The sequence below is a fragment of the Macaca fascicularis genome, chromosome 1, assembly GCF_037993035.2.
Source record: "Macaca fascicularis isolate 582-1 chromosome 1, T2T-MFA8v1.1".
Lineage (NCBI taxonomy): Eukaryota > Metazoa > Chordata > Mammalia > Primates > Cercopithecidae > Macaca > Macaca fascicularis.
In genome coordinates, this window is record NC_088375.1 from 206,717,727 (window position 1) to 206,739,850 (window position 22,124).

General features: G+C 45.5%; 1 protein-coding gene across 4 annotated transcripts; it reads right to left on the bottom strand.

Annotated features, from left to right (window-relative positions):
* Positions 1-8,136: 8,136 nt before the first annotated feature.
* MED18 (mediator complex subunit 18) lies at positions 8,137-15,462 on the bottom strand. Of its 4 annotated transcripts, none has more exons than XM_005544235.4 (3): positions 15,348-15,462; positions 13,740-13,878; positions 8,137-9,687 (listed from the first exon to the last, which is right to left on the bottom strand). In XM_005544235.4, exons 2-3 carry the CDS (start codon positions 13,810-13,812, stop codon positions 9,134-9,136), a joined length of 627 nt encoding a protein of 208 aa, XP_005544292.1. In that variant the 5' UTR covers positions 13,813-13,878; positions 15,348-15,462; the 3' UTR covers positions 8,137-9,133. The 4 variants fall into 4 exon arrangements, with proteins under 4 accessions (XP_005544292.1, XP_065382609.1, XP_073871132.1 ...); XM_065526537.1 differs by having other exon boundaries at positions 15,292-15,462; XM_074015031.1 differs by lacking the exon at positions 15,348-15,462 and adding an exon at positions 14,098-15,101.
* Between the last annotated feature and the right edge of the window lie 6,662 nt (positions 15,463-22,124).

The following is a 22,124-nucleotide window of genomic DNA, read 5'->3' on the forward strand; positions in this document are numbered from 1 at the left end:
ACAGTGCGAGACTCCGTCTCAAAAAATAATAATAATAATAAAAATAATAATAATAAGCCAGGCATGGTGGCTCACGCCTGTAATCCCAGCACTTTGGGAGGCCGAGACGGGTGGATCACCTGAGATCAGTGGTTCAAGACCAGCCCGGCCAACATGGTGAAACCCCGTCTTCACTAAAAATACAAAAAATTAGCTGGGTATGGTGGTGCATGCCTGTAATCCCAGCTACTTGGGAGGCTGAGGCAGGAGAATTGCTTGAATCCGAGAGGTGGAAGTTGCAGTCAGCTGAGATTGCGCCACTGCACTCCAGCCTGGGCAGCAAAGAGAGAAAAAAAAAAAGGATAAAGCCACGGTCAAAAAGCTACCCTTTCTACAATTTCCTCCTGCTTGCTACAGATGCTGAGCCTCATGGCGTACATACCATCTCATTGAAGAGGAATGTTAACCTGGGACAAACCAGCTTACACAGGCAAGATTCTTTTGGTCTCCAAGTCAGCATTCACAAGTTCACTCACTCATTCACTCAACAACTATTTGAAAGGTCATTATATGAGTAGTACTAAGCTAGGTAGGGGTTATGGGGTTCATAGAAATAAAAAGTATTTAGAACAGTGCTAAATAAAACATTTAACACAGTGCCAGCATAAATATTGATGTATTGATCAATTATTATGTGCCAGGCACTGTGCTAAATGAGTGGATTATCTCATTTAATCTCTACAACAATCTCTAGGAACAGTCTATGATCATAGGCATTTTGCAGACAAGAAGACTAAGCCTCACAGAGGTTTACCCAGCTTGAACAACATACATGCCGTGGAGTTTAGATTTAAACCTAAGATTCCAAAGTTTGTGCTCTTAATCCTTATGCTATACTACAAAACACAGCTCCTCTCCTTAGGAAGCATACGGTCTTGCTCATAATACTAAAACTGGGCCAGGCGCGGTGGCTCATGCTGTAATCCCAGCACTTTGGGAGGCTGAGGTGGGCAGATCACTTGAGGTCGGGAGTTCGAGACCAGCCTGACCAACACGGAGAAACCCTGTCTCTACTAAAAACACAAAATTAGCCAGGCATGGTGGTGCATGCCTGTAATCCCAGCTACTTGGGAGGCTGAGGCAGGAGAATCCCTTGAACCTGGGAGGTGGACAATGCGGTGAGCCAAGATCACACCATTGCACTCCAGTCTGGGCAACAAGAGCGAAATTCTGTCTCAAAAGACAAAAATAAAAAATAACAAAGTCAGATAGTAATAAATGCTATGAAAAAATAAATAAAGAGATAGGCTGGGTGTGATGGCTCATGCCTGTAATCCCAGCACTTTGGGAGGCTGAGACAGGTGGATTGCTTGAGGTCAGGAGTTCGAGACCAGCCTGGCCAACATGGTGAAACCCTAACTCTACTAAAAATATAAAAATTAGCTGGACATGGTTGTGCACGCCTGTAATCCCAGCTACTTGGGAGGCTGAGGCAGGAGAATCACTTGAACCCGGGAGGCGGAGGTTGTAGTGAGTCCAGATGGTGCCACTGTACTCCAGCCTGGGAAACAAAGTGAGACTCTGTCTCAAAAAAAAAAAAAAAAGATAAAGGGATAGAGAGATAGAGAGTAGAGAATGAGTTTGCTACTTAATTCTGGATGGTCAGGGACTCTTCTCTGACATTTTAGCAGAGACCTAAAAGGTGAAGAAAGCCAGCCACACTGAATTCTGGGCAAGGGGTGTTCCATGAAAAGATGCTGGTTCTCTTTCAAATTAATCTATTCATATTCAATGAAGTTCCAATAAAAATTCCAGTAGTAATGTTGAGAATCTACAACTTACTCTAAAATGAATATGAAAGAATAAAGGCCTATGAAAATCCAGTCTACATTTGTGTTGTTGTTGAGACGGGGTCTCAGTGTGTCACCCAGGCTGGAATGTAGTGGTGTCATCACACCTCACTGCAACCTCAACTGCCCAAGCGCAAGAGATTCTCCTACCTCAGCCTCCCACATAGCTGGAACCACAGGTGCATGCCATTACACCTGGCTAATTCAAAAAAAATTTTTTTGTAGAGATAAGTTCTCACTATGTTGCCCAGGCTGGTCTTGAATTCCTGGCCTCAAGTGATCCTCTTGCCCTGGCCTCCCAAAGTACTGGGATTATAAGCATGAGTCATCATGCCTGGATGCTAAATCTATTTTCTTTTCTTTATTATTATTTTTTGAAATATTACTACACTGTAAGTCTATTTTAGAGGACAAAAAGGTAAGGGTACCTGCCCTATTGGTAGAAATGGCTCTACTATAAAGCCATAACAATAAAAACATTGTGTTGCTGGCACTGAAACAAAGAAATAAAAAGTAGAATGGAGAGCTTAAAAATAAAGTATATACAAGGAAACCTAATATGTAACAACGGTAGCATCAGAAAGCACTGAAAATTGTTTTTCAGATGGTGGTAGAAAAACTAATTCACTGCAGGGAGAAGAAAGCTGGATTTTTACTTGAAACCACCTAGAAGATGGACTCCAGATGGATTAAAGACCTAAATATGAAAGTTAAAACTATAAAGCTAAGAAGGAAAATCTGTGTTCCCTAGGGGTAAATAAAGACTTCCTAAACAAAATTCTAGGCCGGGCACCATGGCTCATGCCTATAATCCTAGCATTTTGGGAGAATGAGGCGGGAGGATTGCCTGAGCTCAGGAGTTCAAGACCAGCCTGACCAACATAGTAAAATCCCGTCTCTACTAAAAGTAAAAAAATTTAGCCAGGCGTGGTGGCGCACACGTATAGTCTCAGCTACTCAGGAGGCTAAGGCATGAGAATCGCTTGAACCCACAAGGCAGAGGTTGCAGTGACCTGAGATCCTACCACTTTACTCCAGCCTGGGGGAACGAGTAAGACTCTGTCTCAAAAAGAAAAACAAAGAAACAAGATTCCAAACCATAATACCGTCAAAATTTAGGACATCTGCTTAAATAATGACATCACAGATAAAGTTAACAGAAAGGTGACAGACTGAGAGAAGATATTTACAATGTTTTAAGCAAAGGATTAATATCTAGAATATACAAAGTTTCTGCAGATCAATACCATTGAAAATAAAAAATTTAAAAATGGGTAAAGAATACAGATACCTTAGTTTCACATACTAAAAAAGTTTATATACTGTTACATACAAAGAAAGAAATGAAAAGGTTCAAATATAATTATAATCAGAGACAAGCAAATCAAAGCAACCAAGAGCTGCCATTTTACATCCATCAAACTGGCAAAAATTAGAAAGATGACTCATGCCACATCACACCAACTGGTGAGGATGAGGCTGTGAGTTCTTGTTCACTAGCAATAGTAATTGTTACAATACTAATAGTAAATACAATACAATAGTAAATGTTACAGCCATTCTGAAAAGTAACCTGCAATAGTTGGCAAATGTGAGCATGCCCATAGCTATATAGCCCAGGGGCTTTTTCTTTCTTTTTTTTTTTTTTTTGAGACAGAGTTTCACTCTTGTTGCCCAGGCTGGAGTGCAATGGCGGGATCTCGGCTCAACGCAGCCTCTGCCTCCTGGGTTCAAGCGATTCTCCTGCTTCAGCCTCCTGAGTAGCTGGGATTATAGGCATGCGTCACCACACCTGGCTAATTTTGTATTTTTATATTTTTAGTAGAAACGGGGTTTCTCCATGTTGGTCAGGCTGGTCTTGAACTCCTAACCTCAGGTAATCTGTCCACCTCGGTCTCCCAAAGTGCTGGGATTACAAGCGTGAGCCACCGTGCCCAGTCACCCAGGGGAATTTTTATAACAATCTATGAATTTGCTTATTTTATCATTTTTTATGGCAGTGAAGAGTTGTAGGCAATCTCAGGTGTTGTTTTTTTTTTGTTTTTGTTTTTGTTTTGGTGGGGGGACAGAGTCTCACTCTGTCGGCCAGGCTGGAGTGCAGTGGCACAATCTCAGCTCACTGCAACCTCTGTCTCCCAGGCTCAAGCAATTCTGCTGCCTCAGTCTCCCAAGGAGCTGGGATTACAGGCATGTGCTACCACGCCCGGCTAATTTTTATATTTTTAGTAGAGATGGGGTTTCACCATGTTGGCCAGGTTGGTCTCGAACTCCTGACAGGTAATCCGCCCACCTCAGCCTCCCAAAGTGCTGAGACTACAGACATGAGCCACTATGCCCGGCCAGATTTGTTTTTTATTGTTGTTTTTAATAGATGCAGGGTCTTGCTGTCCCTGAGGCTGGAGTGCAATGACACCGTAATAGCTCTGCAGCCTCAACCTCCTGGGCTCAAATGATCTTCCTGCCTCAGCCTCCCAAGTGGCTAGGACTACAGGCCTGTGCCACCATGCCAAGCTTTAAAAAATTTTTTTTTTGTTTTAGAGATGGGGTCTCACTATGTTGTCCAGGCTGGTCTCAAATTCCTGGCCTCAGGCAATCCTTTCACCTCAGCTTCCCAAAGTGCTGGGATTATAGGCATGAACTACCCACCCAGCAGCAATCTAAGTTTCTATCAAACAAAGGGACTAAATGAGTAAAACATGGTGGATACACAGTGATTATGGGCCTAGATTGTGGAGATGATCTGCCTGATTTGAAATTCAGGCTCTACCACTTACTAGTTCTGACTTTGGACAACAGAAAAAATAAATTTGAGGCTGGTTGCAGAGGCTCATGCCTGTAATCCCACCATTTTGGGAGGCCAAGGCAGGCGGATTGTTTGAGCCCACGAATTTTAGACTATCCTGGGCAACATGGTGAAACCCTATCTCTACAAAAAAATACAATAATTAGCCAGGCGTGGTGGTGCCTGCATGCCTGGAGTCCCAGCTACCGAGGAGGCTGAGGTGGGAAGACCACCTGAGCCCGGGAGGTCAAGGTTGCAGTGAGCTGTGATTGTGCCACTGCGCTCCAGCCTAGGCAACAGAGTGAGAAGACTATCTCAAAAAAAAAAAAAAAAAAAAAAAAAAATTGAGAAACCTCTCTGTATAACCTCATTTATAAAATGGAAGTAATAACAAATCACAACCCTCATACAGTTGTTATGAGAAGTACATGAGTTGAAACATTTAAAGTACCTGTCATGACTGGGCATGATGGCTCAAATCTGTAATTCCAGCACTTTGGGAGGCCGAGGTGGGTGGATTGCCTGAGATCAGGAGTTCAAGACCAGCCTGACCAACATGGTGAAATCCTGTCTCTACTAAAAGTACAAAAATTGGTCGGGTGTGGTGGTGGGTGCCTGTAATCCCAGCTACTCGGGAGGCTGAGGCAGGAGAATCGCTTGAACCTGGGAGGCAGAAGTTGCAGTGAGCTGCGATTGCACCATTGCACTCCAGCCTGGCAACAAGAGCAAAACTCCCTCTAAAAAAAAAAAAAAAAAAGGCCAGGCGCGGTGGCTCACACCTGTAATCCCAGCACTTTGGGTGAACGAGGCGGGTGGATCATGAGGTCAGGAGTTCAAGTCTAGCCTGGCCAAGATGATGAAACCTCATCTCTACTAAAAATACAAAAACATTAGCCGGGTGTGGTGGCACGCGCCTGTAATCCCAGCTACTCGGGAGGCTGAGGCAGGAGAATGGCGTGAATCCAGGAGGCGGAGCTTGCAGTGAGCCAAGATCGCGCCACTGCACTCCAGGCTGGGCAACAGAGCAAGACTCCGTCTCAAAAAAAAAAAAAATCAAAATTAGCCAGGTGTGGTGGCAAACGCCTGTAATCCCAGCTAGCCAGGAGGCTGAGGTAGGAGCATTGCTTGAACCCAGGAGGAGGAGGTTGCAGTGAGCCAAGATGGCACCACTGCACTCCAGCCTGGGCGAGACAGAGACTCTGTCTCAAAAAATGAATGAATGAATAAATAATAAAAATAAAGTACCTGTCATGGAGCAAGCACTATTTAAACACTAATACTTGTATTAGTATGAAAGCATATGCAAGTTGGAAATTATGAGTTAGATTTACACAGAGTAACAAGTACATATTGGGCCAGGCACAGTGGCTCATGTCTGTAATCCCCGCATTTTGGGAGGCAGGCAGATCACTTGAGTTCAGGAGTTCGAGACCAACCTGGTCAACATGGTGAAACCCTCTCTCTAATAAAGATACAAAAATTAGCTGGAAATCACCTGAACCCAGGAGGTGGAGGAGGTTTTAGCGAGCCGAGATGGAGCCACTGCACTCCAGCCTGGGCAACAGAGCAAGACTCTACCTCAAAAAAAAAAAAAAATGTTAAAAAAAAAAAGTACTTATCACAAAGAAAATGTTAATGTTTACACTTGCCAGGCGCTGCGGCTCACATTTCTAATCCCAGCACTTTGGGAGGCTGACTCGGGCGGATCGCTTGAGGTTAGGAGTTTGAAACTAGCCTGGTCTATATGGTGAAACTCCGTCTCTACTAAAAATACAAAACTTAGCCAGGTGTGGTGGCGCACACCTGTAATCCCAGCTACTCGCGAAGTTGAGGCACGAGGATTACTTGAATCCAGGAGTCAGAGGTTGCAGTGAGCCAAGACTGTGCCACTGCACTCCAGCCTGGGCAGCAGAGTAAAACTGTGTCTCAAAAAAAAAAAAAAGGTTGTGGGGGGCTGGGCCTGGTGGCTCACGCCTATAATCCCAGCGCTTTGGAAGGCCGAGGCAAGTGGATCACCTGAGGTCAGGAGTTCAAGACCAGCCTGGCCAACATGGTGAAACCCTGTCTCTACTAAAAATACGAAAATTAGCCTGGCATGGTGACATGAACCTGTAATCCCAGCTACTTGAAAAGCCAAGGCAGGAGAATCACTTGAACCTGGGAGGCGGAGGTTGCAGTGAGCCAAGATCATGCCATTGCACTCCGGCCTGGGTGACAGAGCAAGACTCTGTCTCAAAAAAAAATAAATAAAAGCTCTATTGTTACACGGCTTATAAAACCAAAAAAATTGGGATCAAACTGAAAATCATGAAGTATTCAATTAGATAATTTATAGCAAATTCATATGATGAAATAGAAATAACAATTGTATTTGTCAATATTTAAATACCAGCTCTGCCAATCAGTAGCTGTATAGCTCAGGGAAAGTTAATTAATCCATATGCACCAGTTCCTGTTTACAAAATGGGTTTAACATACCTGAAGCACTTAGGATAGCACTGACACATAACACGAACTCAATAAACTAGCTTTAAAAAAAATTTTTTTGGCTGGGTGCGGTGGCTCATGCCTGTAATCCCAGCACTTTGGGAGGCCGAGGCAGGGAGTTTGAGACCAGCCTGACCAACATGGTGAAACTCCCTCTCTTAAAAATAGAAAATTAGGCCAGGCGCGGTGGCTCATGCCTATAATCCCAGCACTTTGGGAGGCCGACGCAGGAGGATCATGAGGTCAGGAGATCGAGACCATCCTGGTTAACACAGTGAAACCCCATCTCTACTAAAAATACAAAAAATTAGCTGGGTGTGGTGGCAGGCACCTGTGGTCCTAGCTACTCAGGAGGCTGAGGCAGGAGAATGGCATGAACCCGGGAGGTGGAGCTTGCAGTGAGTCGAGATTGTGCCACTGCACTCCAGCCTGGGTGACAGAGCAAGAGTCTGTCTCAAAAAAAAAAAGAAAAAAAAAAAATTAGCCAGGCGTGGTGGTGCATGCCTGTAATCCCAGCTACTTGGGAAGCTGAGGCAGTAGAATCACTTGAAAGTGGGAGGTGGAGGTTGCAGTGAGCTGAGATCATGGCAGTACTACACTTGAGCCTGGGCAACAAGAGCGAAACTCTTGTCTCAAAAAAACAAAAAAAAATTTAACAAAAGGAGATTGTAGACAAATATCTTGGAAAGATGTTAATGATAGATGAATGGGAAAAAAGGGTTATAAAGCAGTATATATGGAATCTTCTCTATAAAATAAACACATTTCATATACATAAATTTATAAAAAGTAAAGACTAGAAGGATAAATACCAAAATAGAACTAGTACTCTCTTTGGATAATAGGTGTTATTTTTTATCTGTACCATATTTTATAAGTTTTCAACAATAAATGTGCTACTTTTATGACAGGTGAAAACTCTCATCCTCATCTCTACCATAATTAAAACTAGGAACTGTCATTTTTTTGCTTCAACTGGTAATGAATCCACCCCAAATTTACAGGGTAAAGGAATAAAGAATCAGAATTACACAGACATTTCTCTTCATTGGCTTTATTACCATATAACACAAGCTCACAGCCTCTAATGTTACAAACCTTATACACAAATGGCCAAACAAGAAATTTTCCTTTCCAAAAGCTAATTTATTCCGGTTTCCCCTCTTTATTTTTATTTTTATTTTTGAGACAGAGTTTTGCTCTTCTCACCCAGGCTGGAGTGCAATAGTGTCATCTCTGGTCACTGCAACCTTCACCTCCTGGATTCAAGCAATTCTCCAGCCTCAGCCTCCTAAGTAGCTGGGATTACAGGCGCCCGCCACCATGCCCGGCTAAATTTTGTATTTTTCGTAGAGATGGGGTTTCACCATGTTGGCCAGGTTGGTCTCAAACTCCCGACCTCGGGTGATCCACCCACCCCGGCCTCCCAAAGCGCTGGGATTAGAGGTGTGAGCCACTGCGCTTGGCCTGGTTTCCCCTTTTAATAATACAGTGGGATTAGATAGATTCTCCGTGACATCCTGAGCCTTTAATGTAGAAAGGCTGTCACGAAAGTGAAATCACCACATAAGAACAATGCAAAGAACCAATTAATTCTCACCATCCTCTCCCTGAAGGAAGAATGCCTGCCTGGCAATGGTGAAATGAAGCATTTAAGACATATTTTTTTGGCCGGGCATGGTGGCTCATGTCTGTAATCCCAGCACTTTGGGAGGCCAAGGTGGGTGGATCACAAGGTCAGGAGTTTGAGAATAGCCTGACCCACATGGTGAATCTCCATCTCTACTAAAAATACAAAAATTAGCTGAGCATGGTGGTGGGTGCCTGTAATCCCAGCTACTCAGGAGGCTGAGGCAGAACTGCTTGAACCCGGGAGGCAGAGGTTGCAGTGAGTCAAGATCGTGTCACTGCACTCCAGCCTGGGAAACAGAGCGAGACTCTGTCTCAAAAACAAAATAAAACAAAAACCAAAAAAAAAGCAAACATTTTTTCAAGCAAGTAAGGACAGGCCCCAAATGTGGACAGATCCTCTTAGTCACATGAGCCTCTTGGGGTCTATTTTCTCTAGGTGAACCAGAGGTTTTAGCTGCTCTGCAAAGTTCTTCATGTCATCAGAGACCACATCCTGCCCAGCAGGTGCTACCACACTTAATTCCACGAGATAGGAGAGTGACAAGGCCTCAGTGCTGTCTGTGTTCCCTGGCACCAGGATGCGGAAAATCTTGTACACCATAATCTTCATGATGCCCTTACGGAACAAATGTCCCTTAGCAACAAACTCATGGTCCATGCGGAAGCCCATTTCCATCAAGAAGTCGGTGAGGTTCTCAGATGTGGCAATGTCCACGCAGTTTCGCACCAGGGCGTGGCGATTCTTGTCTCCCATTTCTGGCTGTCCCAGGTAGCGCAGATGCCAGGGTGCTCCTGCCCTGTCCATAGAGCGTCGGGCCCTAAGAACAAATGGGCTGGCTTGCTGGCCCTTAAGGAGGAATACCATCTCATGGTCAAGGAAAGTCTCAGGTTCCATGTTGTCACACAAACCACGAAGGCGGTGGATGAGGCTTTCCAAACTGTGATCTAAAACACTTCCTGAAAACGGAACAAGCACCACTGAGTCCTATCTTTCATTTTAGGTCATGGAGTTAGCATACAATTGAAAAAACTTAATGAAAAACCAAAACAGTTTAGTGAAGCATTTCATAAAACATAGGGCCAAACATGAGATTTTAGAGAAGTTGCACTACCAAGGTATTGTATAACGTTGTGAGAAAGTTATTTCCCTTTTCAATTTTTTGGAATTTTCTTATTTAACACTACAATGTCTTTAGGCCTCCTCTAATGCTAATCTCCAGCAGGCCTTGGGCTTAGAGCCTTTAATCAGCAACAGGGTCTATCTAGAATGTAATAATACTGTTTTAATTATGTATTTATTTATTTTGGTAGAGATGGGGTCTTACTATGTTGCCCAGGTTGGTCTTGAACTCCTGGCCTTGGTCTCCCAAAGTGTTGGGATTACAGGCACAAGCCACCATGCCCAGCCAATAACACTATTTTGTTGTCATATAGTTTAACAATTGCCTTCTATTTCCAACAAATCAAACTTTTCCATTTATAGAAATATAAAGTTTCACCCCCTTTTTCTGAGACGGAGTCTAGCTGTGTCTCCAGGCTGGAGTGCAGTGGTGTGATCTCAGCTCACTGCAACCTCCGCCTCCTGGGTTCAAGCGATTCTCCTGCCTCAGCCTCCTGAGTAGCTGGACTACAGGCGTGCGCCACCATGCCCAGCTAATTTTTGGATTTTTAGTAGAGATAGGGTTTCACCACATTGGCCAGGATGGTCTTGATCTCTTGACCTCATGATCCGCCCTTCTCAGCCTCCCAAAGTGCTGAGATGACAGGCGTGGAGCCACCGCACTCAGCTAAAGTTTCCTTTTTATCAGGAAAAGTTTTCCTCTTCTATGTGTAAGTAGAAGAGAGTGAATTGCTTCATAGAATCTTCATCCTCTTGGCAACATCTGACACAGTTCTTATAGTAGCTTATACCCACTATGAAATCTATTCTTCCCTTGGCCTCTGAGACACAACTTTCTTTTTTTTTTTTTTTTTTAGACGGAGTCTCGCTCTGCCACCCAGGCTGGAGTGCAGTGGCCGGATCTCAGCTCACTGCAAGCTCCGCCTCCCGGGTTCACGCCATTCTCCTGCCTCAGCCTCCCAAGTAGCTGGGACTACAGGCGCCCGCCACCTCGCCCGGCTAGTTTTTTGTATTTTTTAGTAGAGATGGGGTTTCACCGTGTCAGCCAGGATGGTCTCGATCTCCTGACCTCGTGATCCGCCAGTCTCAGCCTCCCAAAGTGCTGGGATTACAGGCTTGAGCCACCACGCCCGGCCGAGACACAACTTTCTTGGTCCTTCACTTAACTTGCTGAGCAGCCCGTTTAAGTCTTCTTTGCTTGGTCTCTCTCATCTTCCCTAAACACTGGAGGACTAGGACTCAATGCTGGTCCTCTTCTGTATCAATACTCTTTTCCTGCCTAGGTGACTTTATTTGGTCCCATGGCTTTAAATATCATTTAGGCCCTGAGGACTCCCACATTTTTATCTCTGGACCACAGAAGAAAACATCCAACTGACTACTCAATTTCCTCACTTGGATGCCTAACAGACATCTTTATCTTAACATGTTCAATATCAAACTGTTGATTTTTTCCTCCAAAATCTTATTCATCCTGCAGTCTTCACCATCACAGTAAATGGCAACTCTCTGCTTCTAGTTGGTCACCCGGGCCAAAACCCGGAAAATCATCTTTCACTTCTTTCTTTCTCCCACACCCTCCATTTAATCCGTATTTTTGAAACAAATGCAGAATGCAATCACTTCTTGCTCCTCTGGTCACTTCAACCTATAGTCCCTTCAAATGAAGTCACCCTCATTTCTTGCCTGGTCTTTGCAAATAGCCTGTTTCTACCTTTGCCTTCTTCCTCTCTTCTCCACACAAAAGCCAAATGATCTATTATATTATTGGGCAGATAATAACACTCCTCTACTCAGAACACTCCAGTGGCTTCCTGTGTCACTCAGAATAAAAGCCAATGTCTAGCACTCCTCTACTCAGAACACTCCAGTGGCTTCCTGTGTCACTCAGAATAAAAGCCAACGTCTTTACCATTGTTGACAAAGCCCTACATATTATGGTCTCCGCTACCTGCCAAACAACATCTCCTTCTATTCTTCCCCTTGATCATTATCTTCAGGAGTGACCTTCCTGCCAGACCCCTTCCCCTATTCTCTATGCTTAGGATGTTCTTCCCATCTGCATGTCTACTCTATCACTTTTGTCAGGTCTGCTCAAGTGACTTTATCATCAGGGCCTTTTCTGATCACCCTAATAAAATAGTATGTGTCCTACCAATCTCTAGCCACTTTCCTGCTTTATTTTTATGGCATAGATTTGTTGTTGTTGTTGTTGTTGTTTAGATAGGGTCTCGCTCTGTCTCCAGGCTATAGAGCAGTGGCGAGATTATAACTCTTTGTAGCCCCCATCTTGGGGGTTCAAGTGATCCTCCCACCTCAGCCTCCCAAGTAGTTCGGACTACAGGTACATACCACCATGCCCAGCTAATTTTTCTTTATTTTCAGTAGAGGTGAGTTCTTGCTATGTTGTCCAGACTGATCCTGAATTCCTGAACTCAAGCAATACTGCAGCCTTAGCCTCCCAAACGACTGGAATTACAGTCATAAGCCTGTAATAGCTGGCTTGACATACATTATTTTTTAGTCATCTTTCTCCCTCCATGGCTATGGCTCAAATGTTTGGAACATATTCAGATACTTGTTGACAAAATCTGGCCTGGCGCAGTGGCTCACGCCTGTAATCCCAGCACTTTGGGAGACCAAGGCAGGTGGATCACCTGAGGTCAGGAGTTCAAGACCAGCCTGGCCAACGTGGAGAAACCCCGTCTCTACTAAAAATACAAACATTAGCTAGCCATGGTGGTGCACGCCTGTAACCCCGCTACTTAGGAGGCTGAGGCAGGAGAATTGCTTGAACCTGGGAGGTGGGGGCTGCAGTAAGCTGAGATTGCACCACTGTGCTCCATCCTGGGCAACAGAGTGAGAATCCATCTTAAAAAAAAAAAAAAAAATCAGAGAAACAGGACCTAGAAAGATAGCTGCTGAGGGTTTGGCATAGAGGGGAGTGGGAATTAGTGTTTAAGGGGTAAAGAGTTGCAGTTTTATAGGATGATAAACAAGCATTTTAGGCTGGGCGTGGCGGCTCATCCCTGTAATCCTAGCACTTTGGGAGGCCAAGGCAAGTGTATCACTTGAAGGCAAGAGTTCAAGATCAGTTTGGCCAACATAATGAAACTGCAACTCTCTACTAAAAATACAAAAACTAGCCGGGCATGGTGATGCACGCCTGCAATCCCAGCTATTCGGGGGGCTGAAATACAAGAATCCACTGAACCGGGAAGTGGAGGTTGCATGAGCTGTTATCATGCCACTGCATTGCAGCCTGGGTGACCGATCGAGACTCTGTCTCAAAGAAAAAAACAGTTGTACTAAGTATTTTTTCAAGCTACTCACAATAAACCAAAGTTCTAAAGATCTGTTGTTCAGCAATGTTAATATACTTAACAATACTGAACAGTACACTTAAATATGTTAAGGTTTTTTTTTTTTTTTGAGACAGAGTCTTGCTCTGTCGCCCAGGCTGGAGTGCAGTGTTGCGATCTCGGCTCACTGCAATCTCCGCCTCCCAGGCTCGCACCATTGTCCTGCCTCAGCCTCCCAAGTAGCTGGGACTACAGGCACCCGCCATCACGCCGGACTAATTTCTTTCTGTATTTTTAGTAGAGACAGGGTTTCACCGTGTTAGCCAGGATGGTCTCAATCTCCTGACCTCGTGATCCACCCGCCTCGGCTTCCCAAAGTGCTCGGATTACACGCGTGAGTCACTGCACCCGGCCAAGATGGCAGATTTAATATGTTTAGTGCATGTAAAACTGTAATTTAAAGTAACAGTTAAAAACATAGTTGGGTGCCAGAAACTGTGCAGGCTGCTTTTGTGTTGTCTCTCATCTTAAGGGAAGCTGAACAGAGAAGAGGAAAACAGGTAATCCAAGTTCCCTGGTTCACTTACCCTGCAATAGGTACTCCATCATGTTAATGGTGCCCCCAGTGACAGGCATCATGGTGACTGGAGGTGCCTCCATGGTGTCTAAGTTGAAGACAACACAACTGGACTCAGAGCCCCCAGTCAGGTAAGGCACGGGATATACCTGGAAAAGAGTTCACTTGTTTATACATCAGAGTAGTCGAGAGAGACCAAATCTGTTGTGGCACTGGCCTTCAAATCAAAAGATTCATTCATTTAAAAACATTTCAGTGTCTTACATGGCCAGTTCCAGGAACTGATGATACAGAAATATAAAAAGGAGATCTGGTCATGGAGTTACAGCATTGCCTTCTAGTCTCAAGTTCTGAAACCTCCAAGTTACCTGTGCAATCTTGAGAAAGTCCTGTCTATAACCCCTCACCCTGGGACTCAATATCTTCCTCATAAAATGAGACCAGCAATTTTTTTTTTTTTTTTTTTTTGAGACAGAGTTTCACTCTTGTCGCTCAGGCTGGAGTGCAATGGTGCAATCTCTGTTCACTGCAGCCTCCGCCTCCCAGGTTCAAGCGATTCTCCTGCCTCAGCTTCCCGAGTAGCTGGGATTACAGGCACCCACAACCATACCCGGCTAATTTTTTTTAATATTTTTAGTAGAGACAGAGTTTTGTCATGTTGGCCAGGTTGGCCTTGAACTCCTGGCCTCAGATGATCCTCAGGTGAGTGGGCCTCCCAAAGTGCTGGCATTATAGGCGTGAGCCACCACGCCCAGCCAAAGGCCAATGATTTTTAACTCCCAAGGTTATGTGGCTCAAACGAGATAATAAAGAGGCAACAAAATTCAGAAGAACTGAAAAGTGTCTTAAGGGACCTTCATTTTTACAGATGAGGACATTGAGACTCAGAGAGGGACAGGATACACACAGCAACTTGGTAGCAGAGTTGGGACCAAACTAGAATCTAGGCATTCCATCGCTCTGAAAATGCCTTTCCCCCATACCCTTTTCTTTTTTGGTGACAGGATCTCGCTCTGTAGCCCAGGATGGAGTGCAGTGGGGGAGTTCCTAGTTCACTATAACCTCGAACTCCTGGGCTCAAGCGATCCTCCCACCTCAGCCTCCCGAGTAGCTGGGACTACAGGAGGGAGAGTCACTGCGGCTAGCCTAAAAATGCCTTTTAAAGAGAGCCAAGGCCAGGCGCGGTTTCTCACACCTGTAATCCCAGCACTTTGGGAGGCCGAGGCTGGCGGATCAACCGGAGGTTGGGAGTTCGAGACCAGCCTGACCAACATTAAGAAACTCCGTCTCTACTAAAAATACAAAAAATTAGCTAGGCCTGGTGGCGAGCGCCTGCAATCCCAGCTACTCAGGAGGCTGACGCAGCAGAATCGCTTGAACCCGGAAGGCGAGGTTGTGGTGAGCTGAGATCGCGCCGTTGCACTCCAGCCTGTGCAACAAGAGCGAAACTCCGTCTCAAAAAAAAAGAGAGAGCCAAGAGGAAGTTATTTTAAAATGATGGTATATAGGTCCTTCTAAGCCAGCATCCACAACACGTGTCCACTTAAACACTAGAAGCACACCTCCTTGAGGCTCTAGTGTCTTCTCGAGAAGTCGGGAATTATATGCACCCGCGCACCTAGGAGCCTTTGAGCGACGATTAGATCCCAGTCCTCCGGTTACCGGAGCCCGGGAAGCCCCCAGACCGGTGCAACCAGCCAACTTCCTGCTCTTCTCACTTCCGGTCGGAAGCCGAAGTCTCACAAACCTCGAAACTGCCGTTCCCAAACGTATGGGTGCCGAGAAGGCCGAAGAGCGTCATTGCGGACAGACAATCAGAAGCGCATGCGCAAAATGCCGGGCTGCTGTAAGAAAGATGGCGGCCTCCTTTGGAGCTTTCCTCCGGGGTCTACCTGGCGCCTTGACGTCACAGGCCATCCTCTAGGAAAATATTTTTAGGTTTGACAACCTGGAGATGTATTTGTGCAGAAAGTCTCTTGGAACTGATAGGACTTACAGAGATTATAATGGGCTTAAAAAGAAAAATGAACTGAGGGCGCGGTGGCTCACGCCTGTAACCCCAGCACTTTGGGAGGCCGAGGCAGGTGGATCACTTGAGATCACGAGTTTGAGACCAGCCTGGCCAAGATGGTAAAACCCCGTCTCTATTAAAAATACAAAAATTAGCCGGACATGGTGACACGCGCCTGTAATCGCAGTTACTAGGGAAGTTGAGGTGGGCGAATCGCTTGAACGTGGGAGGCAGAAGTTGCAGCGAACCGAGATCGTCCACTGCACTGTAGCCTGGGATACAGAGAGAGGCTCTGTCTCAAAAAAATAAATAAATAAATAATAAATAAAAATTTAAAAGTCTGGAAAAGGAGTAGGTCCAGATCCAGGAGTACTCTGCAGTGCCAGACTAAAAGAACACGTGTGAGCTTTAAAAGAACCCTGGTTGCAACATGGAGAAAAGTTTGGGAAAGGAGAGAGCCTAGAGAAAAATGACCAGGCGGGACATGGTGGCTCAGGCCTGTAATCCCAGCACTTTGGGAGGCCAAGGCGGGCAGATAGCTTGAGCTCAGGAATTAAGACCAGCCTGAACAACATGGTGAAACCCTGTCTCTACAAAAAATACAAAAATTAACTGAACGTAGTGGCTTGTACCTGCAGTCCCAGCTACTTGGGAGGCTGAGGTGGGAGGATTGCTTGAGCCCAGGAGGCAGAGGTTGTGGTGAGCTGAGGTAGTGCCACTGCACTCCAGCCTGTGCAACAGAGGGAGATCCTGTCTGGAAAAAAATTAAAGAAAAAAGACCAGTTAGGCGCTTTAGTACAACTCCGGCTGAGAAACAACTGTCAGAAAAAGATTTTAAAAATGTAAAAGAGGAAATTAGCCGGGCATGGTGGAACACGCCTGTAGTCCCAGCTACTCAGGTGGCTGAGGCACCAAAATCGCTTGAACCCAGGAGGCGGAGGTTGCAGTGAGCCAACATCGTGCCACTGCACTCCAGCCTAGGCAACAGAGCAAGACTCTGTCCTAAAAAATATATATATATATATATATATATATTTATATTTATATTTTTATATATATATAAATATATTTATATATATATATATGTAAAAGAATTCTTTAATGACTAACCAGAGGTAGAGGCAGAGAGATGAAGGAGTCACAAATGCCCAGATTTCTACCTTGGGTGGCTATTGCAGCACTTTTTTTCTCTAAGCTAGAAAACACAGAGCAGTGTGGGTGAGACAGGAAAGATGAGTTCATATGTAGACACATTGAGCATCAGGTGTCTATGGGACACCCAAATGGCAAAGTTCAGGGGAAAGAAATGGGCTACAGATAGAGATTTCAAAACCATAGCCTCATAGATGGTAGCTAAAAGCCATGACATTTAATGAGATCATCCTGAAAGAGTGTACTAAATAGGAAAAGAAGATTGACAAGGACTGGGCCTTGCATAGCACTCTGGCAGTTATTAGAATTGCATATGCCCTAGGGTTTAGCATGTGCCTCCTGATCGACCTGGTGATGCACAAGATTGGGCAGAGTGACCAGCTCTCAAGTGCTGTAATGATTAGAGGAGGCTGTGAACTTCTTTGGCCTCTCTTTTCCTATACAGACAGTAATTGCAGCATAGAAAGTCCAGTGAATTACAGGTCATTTGAGACTCCATAGGGTTTACCCAGATTTTAGCTGGTATTTTGAAGAAGGGTAAATTTTTTTGAAAAGGTAGGGGAGATAGACAGAAAATGGCTAAACAATATGATAATACCTGAAGGAGGCCTGGGGATTATAGGGATGAGTTTCTCTGATAAGGATATGATGCCTAGAGCTTAGGATGGGACTCACTCCTGTACTTTGCCACTACACAGCTGTGCAACCTTGGGTAATTCACTTCCCCTCCCTGAGCCTCAGCTTCCTTGTTTTGTAAAATAGAGATAAATAATAGTACTTTCAAAGAAGTTTGCCAAAATCAAATGAGATGGTTATAAAGCGTTTAGCATAGTGCTTGGCTTATTGTAAGCACTTAATATTTTTATTTTCTTTTATTTTTATCTAATTTTATATATTTTTTTAGAGACGGGGTCTCACTGTGTTGCCCACGCTGGTCTCAAACTCCTGGCCTCAAGCCATCCTCCCATCTTGGCCTCCTAAAGTGTTGGGATTACAGGCGTGAGCCATCGTGCCTGGTCTGTAGGCATTAATAAGCAGTAGCTATTAGCGTTTTTTTTGTTTTTTTTTTTTTTTTTGAGACGGAGTCTTGCTCTGTCGCCCAGGCTGGAGTGCAGTGGCGCAATCTTGGCTCACTGCAAGCTCCGCCTCCCGGGTTCACGCCATTCTCCTGCCTCAGCCTCCTGAGTAGCTGGGACTACAGGCGCCCGCCACTGCGCCCGGCTAATTTTTTTTCTATTTTTAGTAGAGACGGGGTTTCACCATGGTCTCGATCTCCTGACCTTGTGATCCGCCCACCTCGGCCTCCCAAAGTGCTGGGATTACAGGCGTGAGCCACCGCGCCCGGCCTTTTTTTTTTTTTTAGATGGAGTCTCGCTCTGTTGCCCAGGCTGGAGTGCAGTGGCGCGATCTTGGCTCACGGCAACCTCCGCCTCCTGGGTTCAAGCTATTCTCCTGCCTCAGCCTCCCAAGTAGCTGGGATTACAGGTGCATGCCACCACACCAGGCTAATTTTTGTATTTGTAGTAGAGATGGGGTTTCACCATGTTGGTCAGGCTGGTCTCAAACTCCTGACCTTGTGATCCACCTGCCTCAGCCTCCCAAAGTGCTGGGATCACAGGCGTGAGCCACAGCATCCGGCCACTATTAGCTGTTATTTTATTTTATAGCTCTCATTGGAGCAGTCACTTGAGTCATATGCTATCTTTTATGTTTTATTTTTATTTTTTTGAGACGGAGGTTTGCTCTTGTTGCCCATGCTGGAGTGCCATGGTGCGATCTTGACTCACTGAAACCTCCGCCTCCCGGGTTCAAGCGATTCTCCTACCTCAGCCTCCTGAGTAGCTGGAATTATAGTCATGCACCACCAGGCCCAGCTAATTTTGTATTTTTAGTAGAGATGGAGTTTCTCCATGTTAGTCAGGCAGGTCTCGAACTCCCAACCTCAGGTGTTCCACCCGCCTCGGCCTCCCAAAATGCTGGGATTACAAGAGTGAGCCACCGTGCCTGGCCTTGTTTTTGTTTTGTTTTGTTTGAGACGGAGTCTTGCTCTGTCACCCAGACTGGAGTGTAGTGGTGCAATCTCCACTCACTGCAACCTCCACCTCCCGGGTTCATGCCATTCTCCTGCCTCAGCCTCCTGAGCAGCTGAGACCACTGGCACCCGCCACTACGCCCAGCTAATTTTTTGTATTTTTAGTAGAGACGGGGTATCACCGTGTTAGCCAAGATGGTCTTGATCTCCTGACCTTGTGATCCACCCGCCTCAGCCTCCCAAAGTGCTGGGATTAGAGGCGTAAGCCACCATGTCTGGCGTTTGTTTGTTTTTTTGAGAGATGAGGTCTCTAGGCCGGGCGCGGTGGCTCACGCCTGTAATCCCAGCACTTTGGGAGGCCGAGGCGGGCGGATCACAAGGTCAGGAGATCGAGACCACGGTGAAACCCCGTCTCTACTAAAAATACAAAAAATTAGCCGGGCGCGGTTGTGGGCGCCTGTAGTCCCAGCTACTCGGGAGGCTGAGGCAGGAGAATGGCGTGAACCCGGGAGGCGGAGCTTGCAGTGAGCCGAGATTGCGCCACTGCACTCCAGCCTGGGCGACAGAGCGAGACTCCGTCTCAAAAAAAAAAAAAAAAAAGAGAGATGAGGTCTCACTGTTGCCCAGGGTGGAGGGTAGGGGTGTGACTACGGCTCTCTGCAGCCTCAACCTCCTGGGCTCAAGCGATCCTTCCACCTCAGCCTCCCAAGTAGCTGGGACCACAGGGGCACACCACCATGCCTGGCTAATTTTTTTTTTTTTTGGTAAAGATCGAGGGTCTCCCTATGTTGTCCAGGCTGGTCTTGAACTCCTGGGCTCAAGCAGTTCTCCCACCTTGGCCTCCCAAAGTGCTGTGATTACAGGTGTGAGACACCATGCCCTGCCCTAGCCACATTCTGAGTGTATTTTTGTTCTGGTTTTTTTTTTTTTTTTTTTTTTTTTTTTTTGAGACGGAGTCTCGCTCTGTCGCCCAGGCTGGAGTGCAGTGGCCGGATCTCAGCTCACTGCAAGCTCCACCTCCCGGGTTCGGGCCATTCTCCTGTCTCAGCCTCCTGAGTAGCTGGGACTACAGGCGCCCACCACCTCGCCCGGCTAATTTTTTGTATTTTTTAGTAGAGACGGGGTTTCACCGTGTTAGCCAGGATGGTCTCGATCTCCTGACCTAGTGATCTGCCCGTCTCGGCCTCCCAAAGTGCTGGGATTACAGGCTTGAGCCACCGTGCCCGGCCTTTTGTTCTGTTTTTAATTCATTTTTTCAAAATTATTTTTTTCATTTTTCGGGAGACTCACTGGATCTGTGAATGTATTTTGTGCATGGCTCATCTACCTGGAGAGATTATAAACATCTTGAAGTGAGGAATCATATATATATATATATATGTAAATTTTTTTTTTTTTTTTTTTTTTTGAGACGAAGTCTCGCTCTATCGCCCAGGCTGGAATGCAGTGGCCGGATCTCAGTTCACTGCAAGCTCCGCCTCCTGGGTTCACGCCATTCTCCTGCCTCAGCCTCCCGAGTAGCTAGGACTACAGGCGCCCGCCACCTTGCCCAGCTAGCTTTTTGTATTTTTTTTTAGTAGAGACGGGGTTTCACCATGTTAGCCAGGATGGTCTCGATCTCCTGACCTCGTGATCCGCCCGTCTCGGCCTCCCAAAGTGCTGGAATTACAGGCTTGAGCCACCGCGCCCGGCCAATTTTTTTTTTTTTTTTAAACAGAGTCTCACTCGGTCACCCATACTGGAGTGCAGTGGCGCCATCTTGGCTCACTGCAATCTTTGCCTCCTAGGTTCAAGTGATTCTTGTGCCTCAGCCTCCTAAGTAGCTGGGATGACAGGCGTGAGCCACCACACCCAGCTAATTTTTGTAGTTTTAGTAGAGACGGGGTTCGCCATGTTGGCCAAGCTGGTCTTGAACCCCTGACCTCAGGTGATCTGCCTGCCTCAGCCTCCCAAAGTTCTGGGATTACAGGCGTGAGCCACTGCGCCCAGCCCCAGCTTTTTTTGTTGTTGTTTTTCTTTTCTTTTTTTATAGAGACAGGGTCTCACTATATTGACCAGGCTGGTCTCCAACTCCTGGGCTCAAGAAATTCTGCTGCCTAGGCCTCCCAAAGTGCTGGGATTATAGGTGTGAGGCACAACACCAAGTCAATAATTTTTTATATTGAGTACTTGCTGAAATGATAACGTTTTGGATATTGGAATTAAATAAAAATATTTTATTACATTTAATTTAACTTGTTTATTTATTTTTATTTCTTTGTTTTGTTTTGAGATGGAGTCTTGCTCTGTCATCCAGGCTGGAGTGCAGTGGCGTGATCTTGGCTCACTGCAACTTCCGCCTCCCAGGTTTAAGCAATTCTCCTTAACTCAGCCTCCCCAATAACTGGAACTACAGGCGCCTGCCACCACGCCCGGCTAATTTTTGTATTTTTTAGTAGAGACAGGGTTTTACCATGTTGGCCAGGCTGGTCTTGAACTCCTGACTTCAGGTGTCCACCCGCTTCAGCCTCCCAAAGTGCTGGGATTACAGGCATAAGCCACCGAGCCCAGCTTATTTTTACAAGGTGCTAATAGAATATTTATTTATTTATATTTTTGTTTATTTATTTGGAGACAGAGCCTTTCTCTGTCTCCCAGGTTGGAGTGCAGTGGCATAATCTTGGCTCACTGCAACGTCTGCCTCTCAAACTCAAGCAATTCTCATGCTTCAGCCTCCTGAGTAACTGGGACTACAGAATCATGCCACCACGCCCGCCTATTTTTTTTGTTTTGTTTTGTTTTTTTAAGTAGACCAGGTTTCACCATGTTGGCCAGGCTGGTCTTGAACTCCTGTCCTCAAGTGATCCCCCCGCCTCGGCCTCCCAGATTGCTTGTGTGAGCCACCATGCCTGGCCTAGAATATTTAAAAGTACATATGTGACTCACATACTTCTATTGGACAGTACTGCTATAGGATCTAGATTTGAAACTGTGGCTTTACAGCCAGACAGATCCATAATTCTGGCCACTGCTTTTGTGAGTCTAGGCAGTTTATTTAACTTCTTAGGTCTTTGGCAGTGCCTGGCATATACTGTATATCGTAGGTACGCAATGAATCAGATTTACTATTAGGAGAATGGTTTAAGAACTGGGGAATGTTTAATTAGAAAAGACTTACGAAGAGTGGAACATGACATCTGTCTTCCAGTATATGAATATAT

What these genes read in the sequence shown, in the direction of transcription:
- MED18 (XM_074015031.1), bottom strand. Translation starts at nt 14,160, where the DNA reads ATGAGGAAGATATTGAGTCCCAGGGTGAGGGGTTATAGACAGGACTTT. An exon ending in ACTTTCTCAAGATTGCACAG is followed by an intron (nt 13,879 to 14,097) that starts GTAACTTGGAGG and finishes ACTCTTTTCCAG; the next exon opens with GTATATCCCGTGCCTTACCT. An exon ending in GATGGAGTACCTATTGCAGG is followed by an intron (nt 9,688 to 13,739) that starts GTAAGTGAACCA and finishes TTCCGTTTTCAG; the next exon opens with GAAGTGTTTTAGATCACAGT.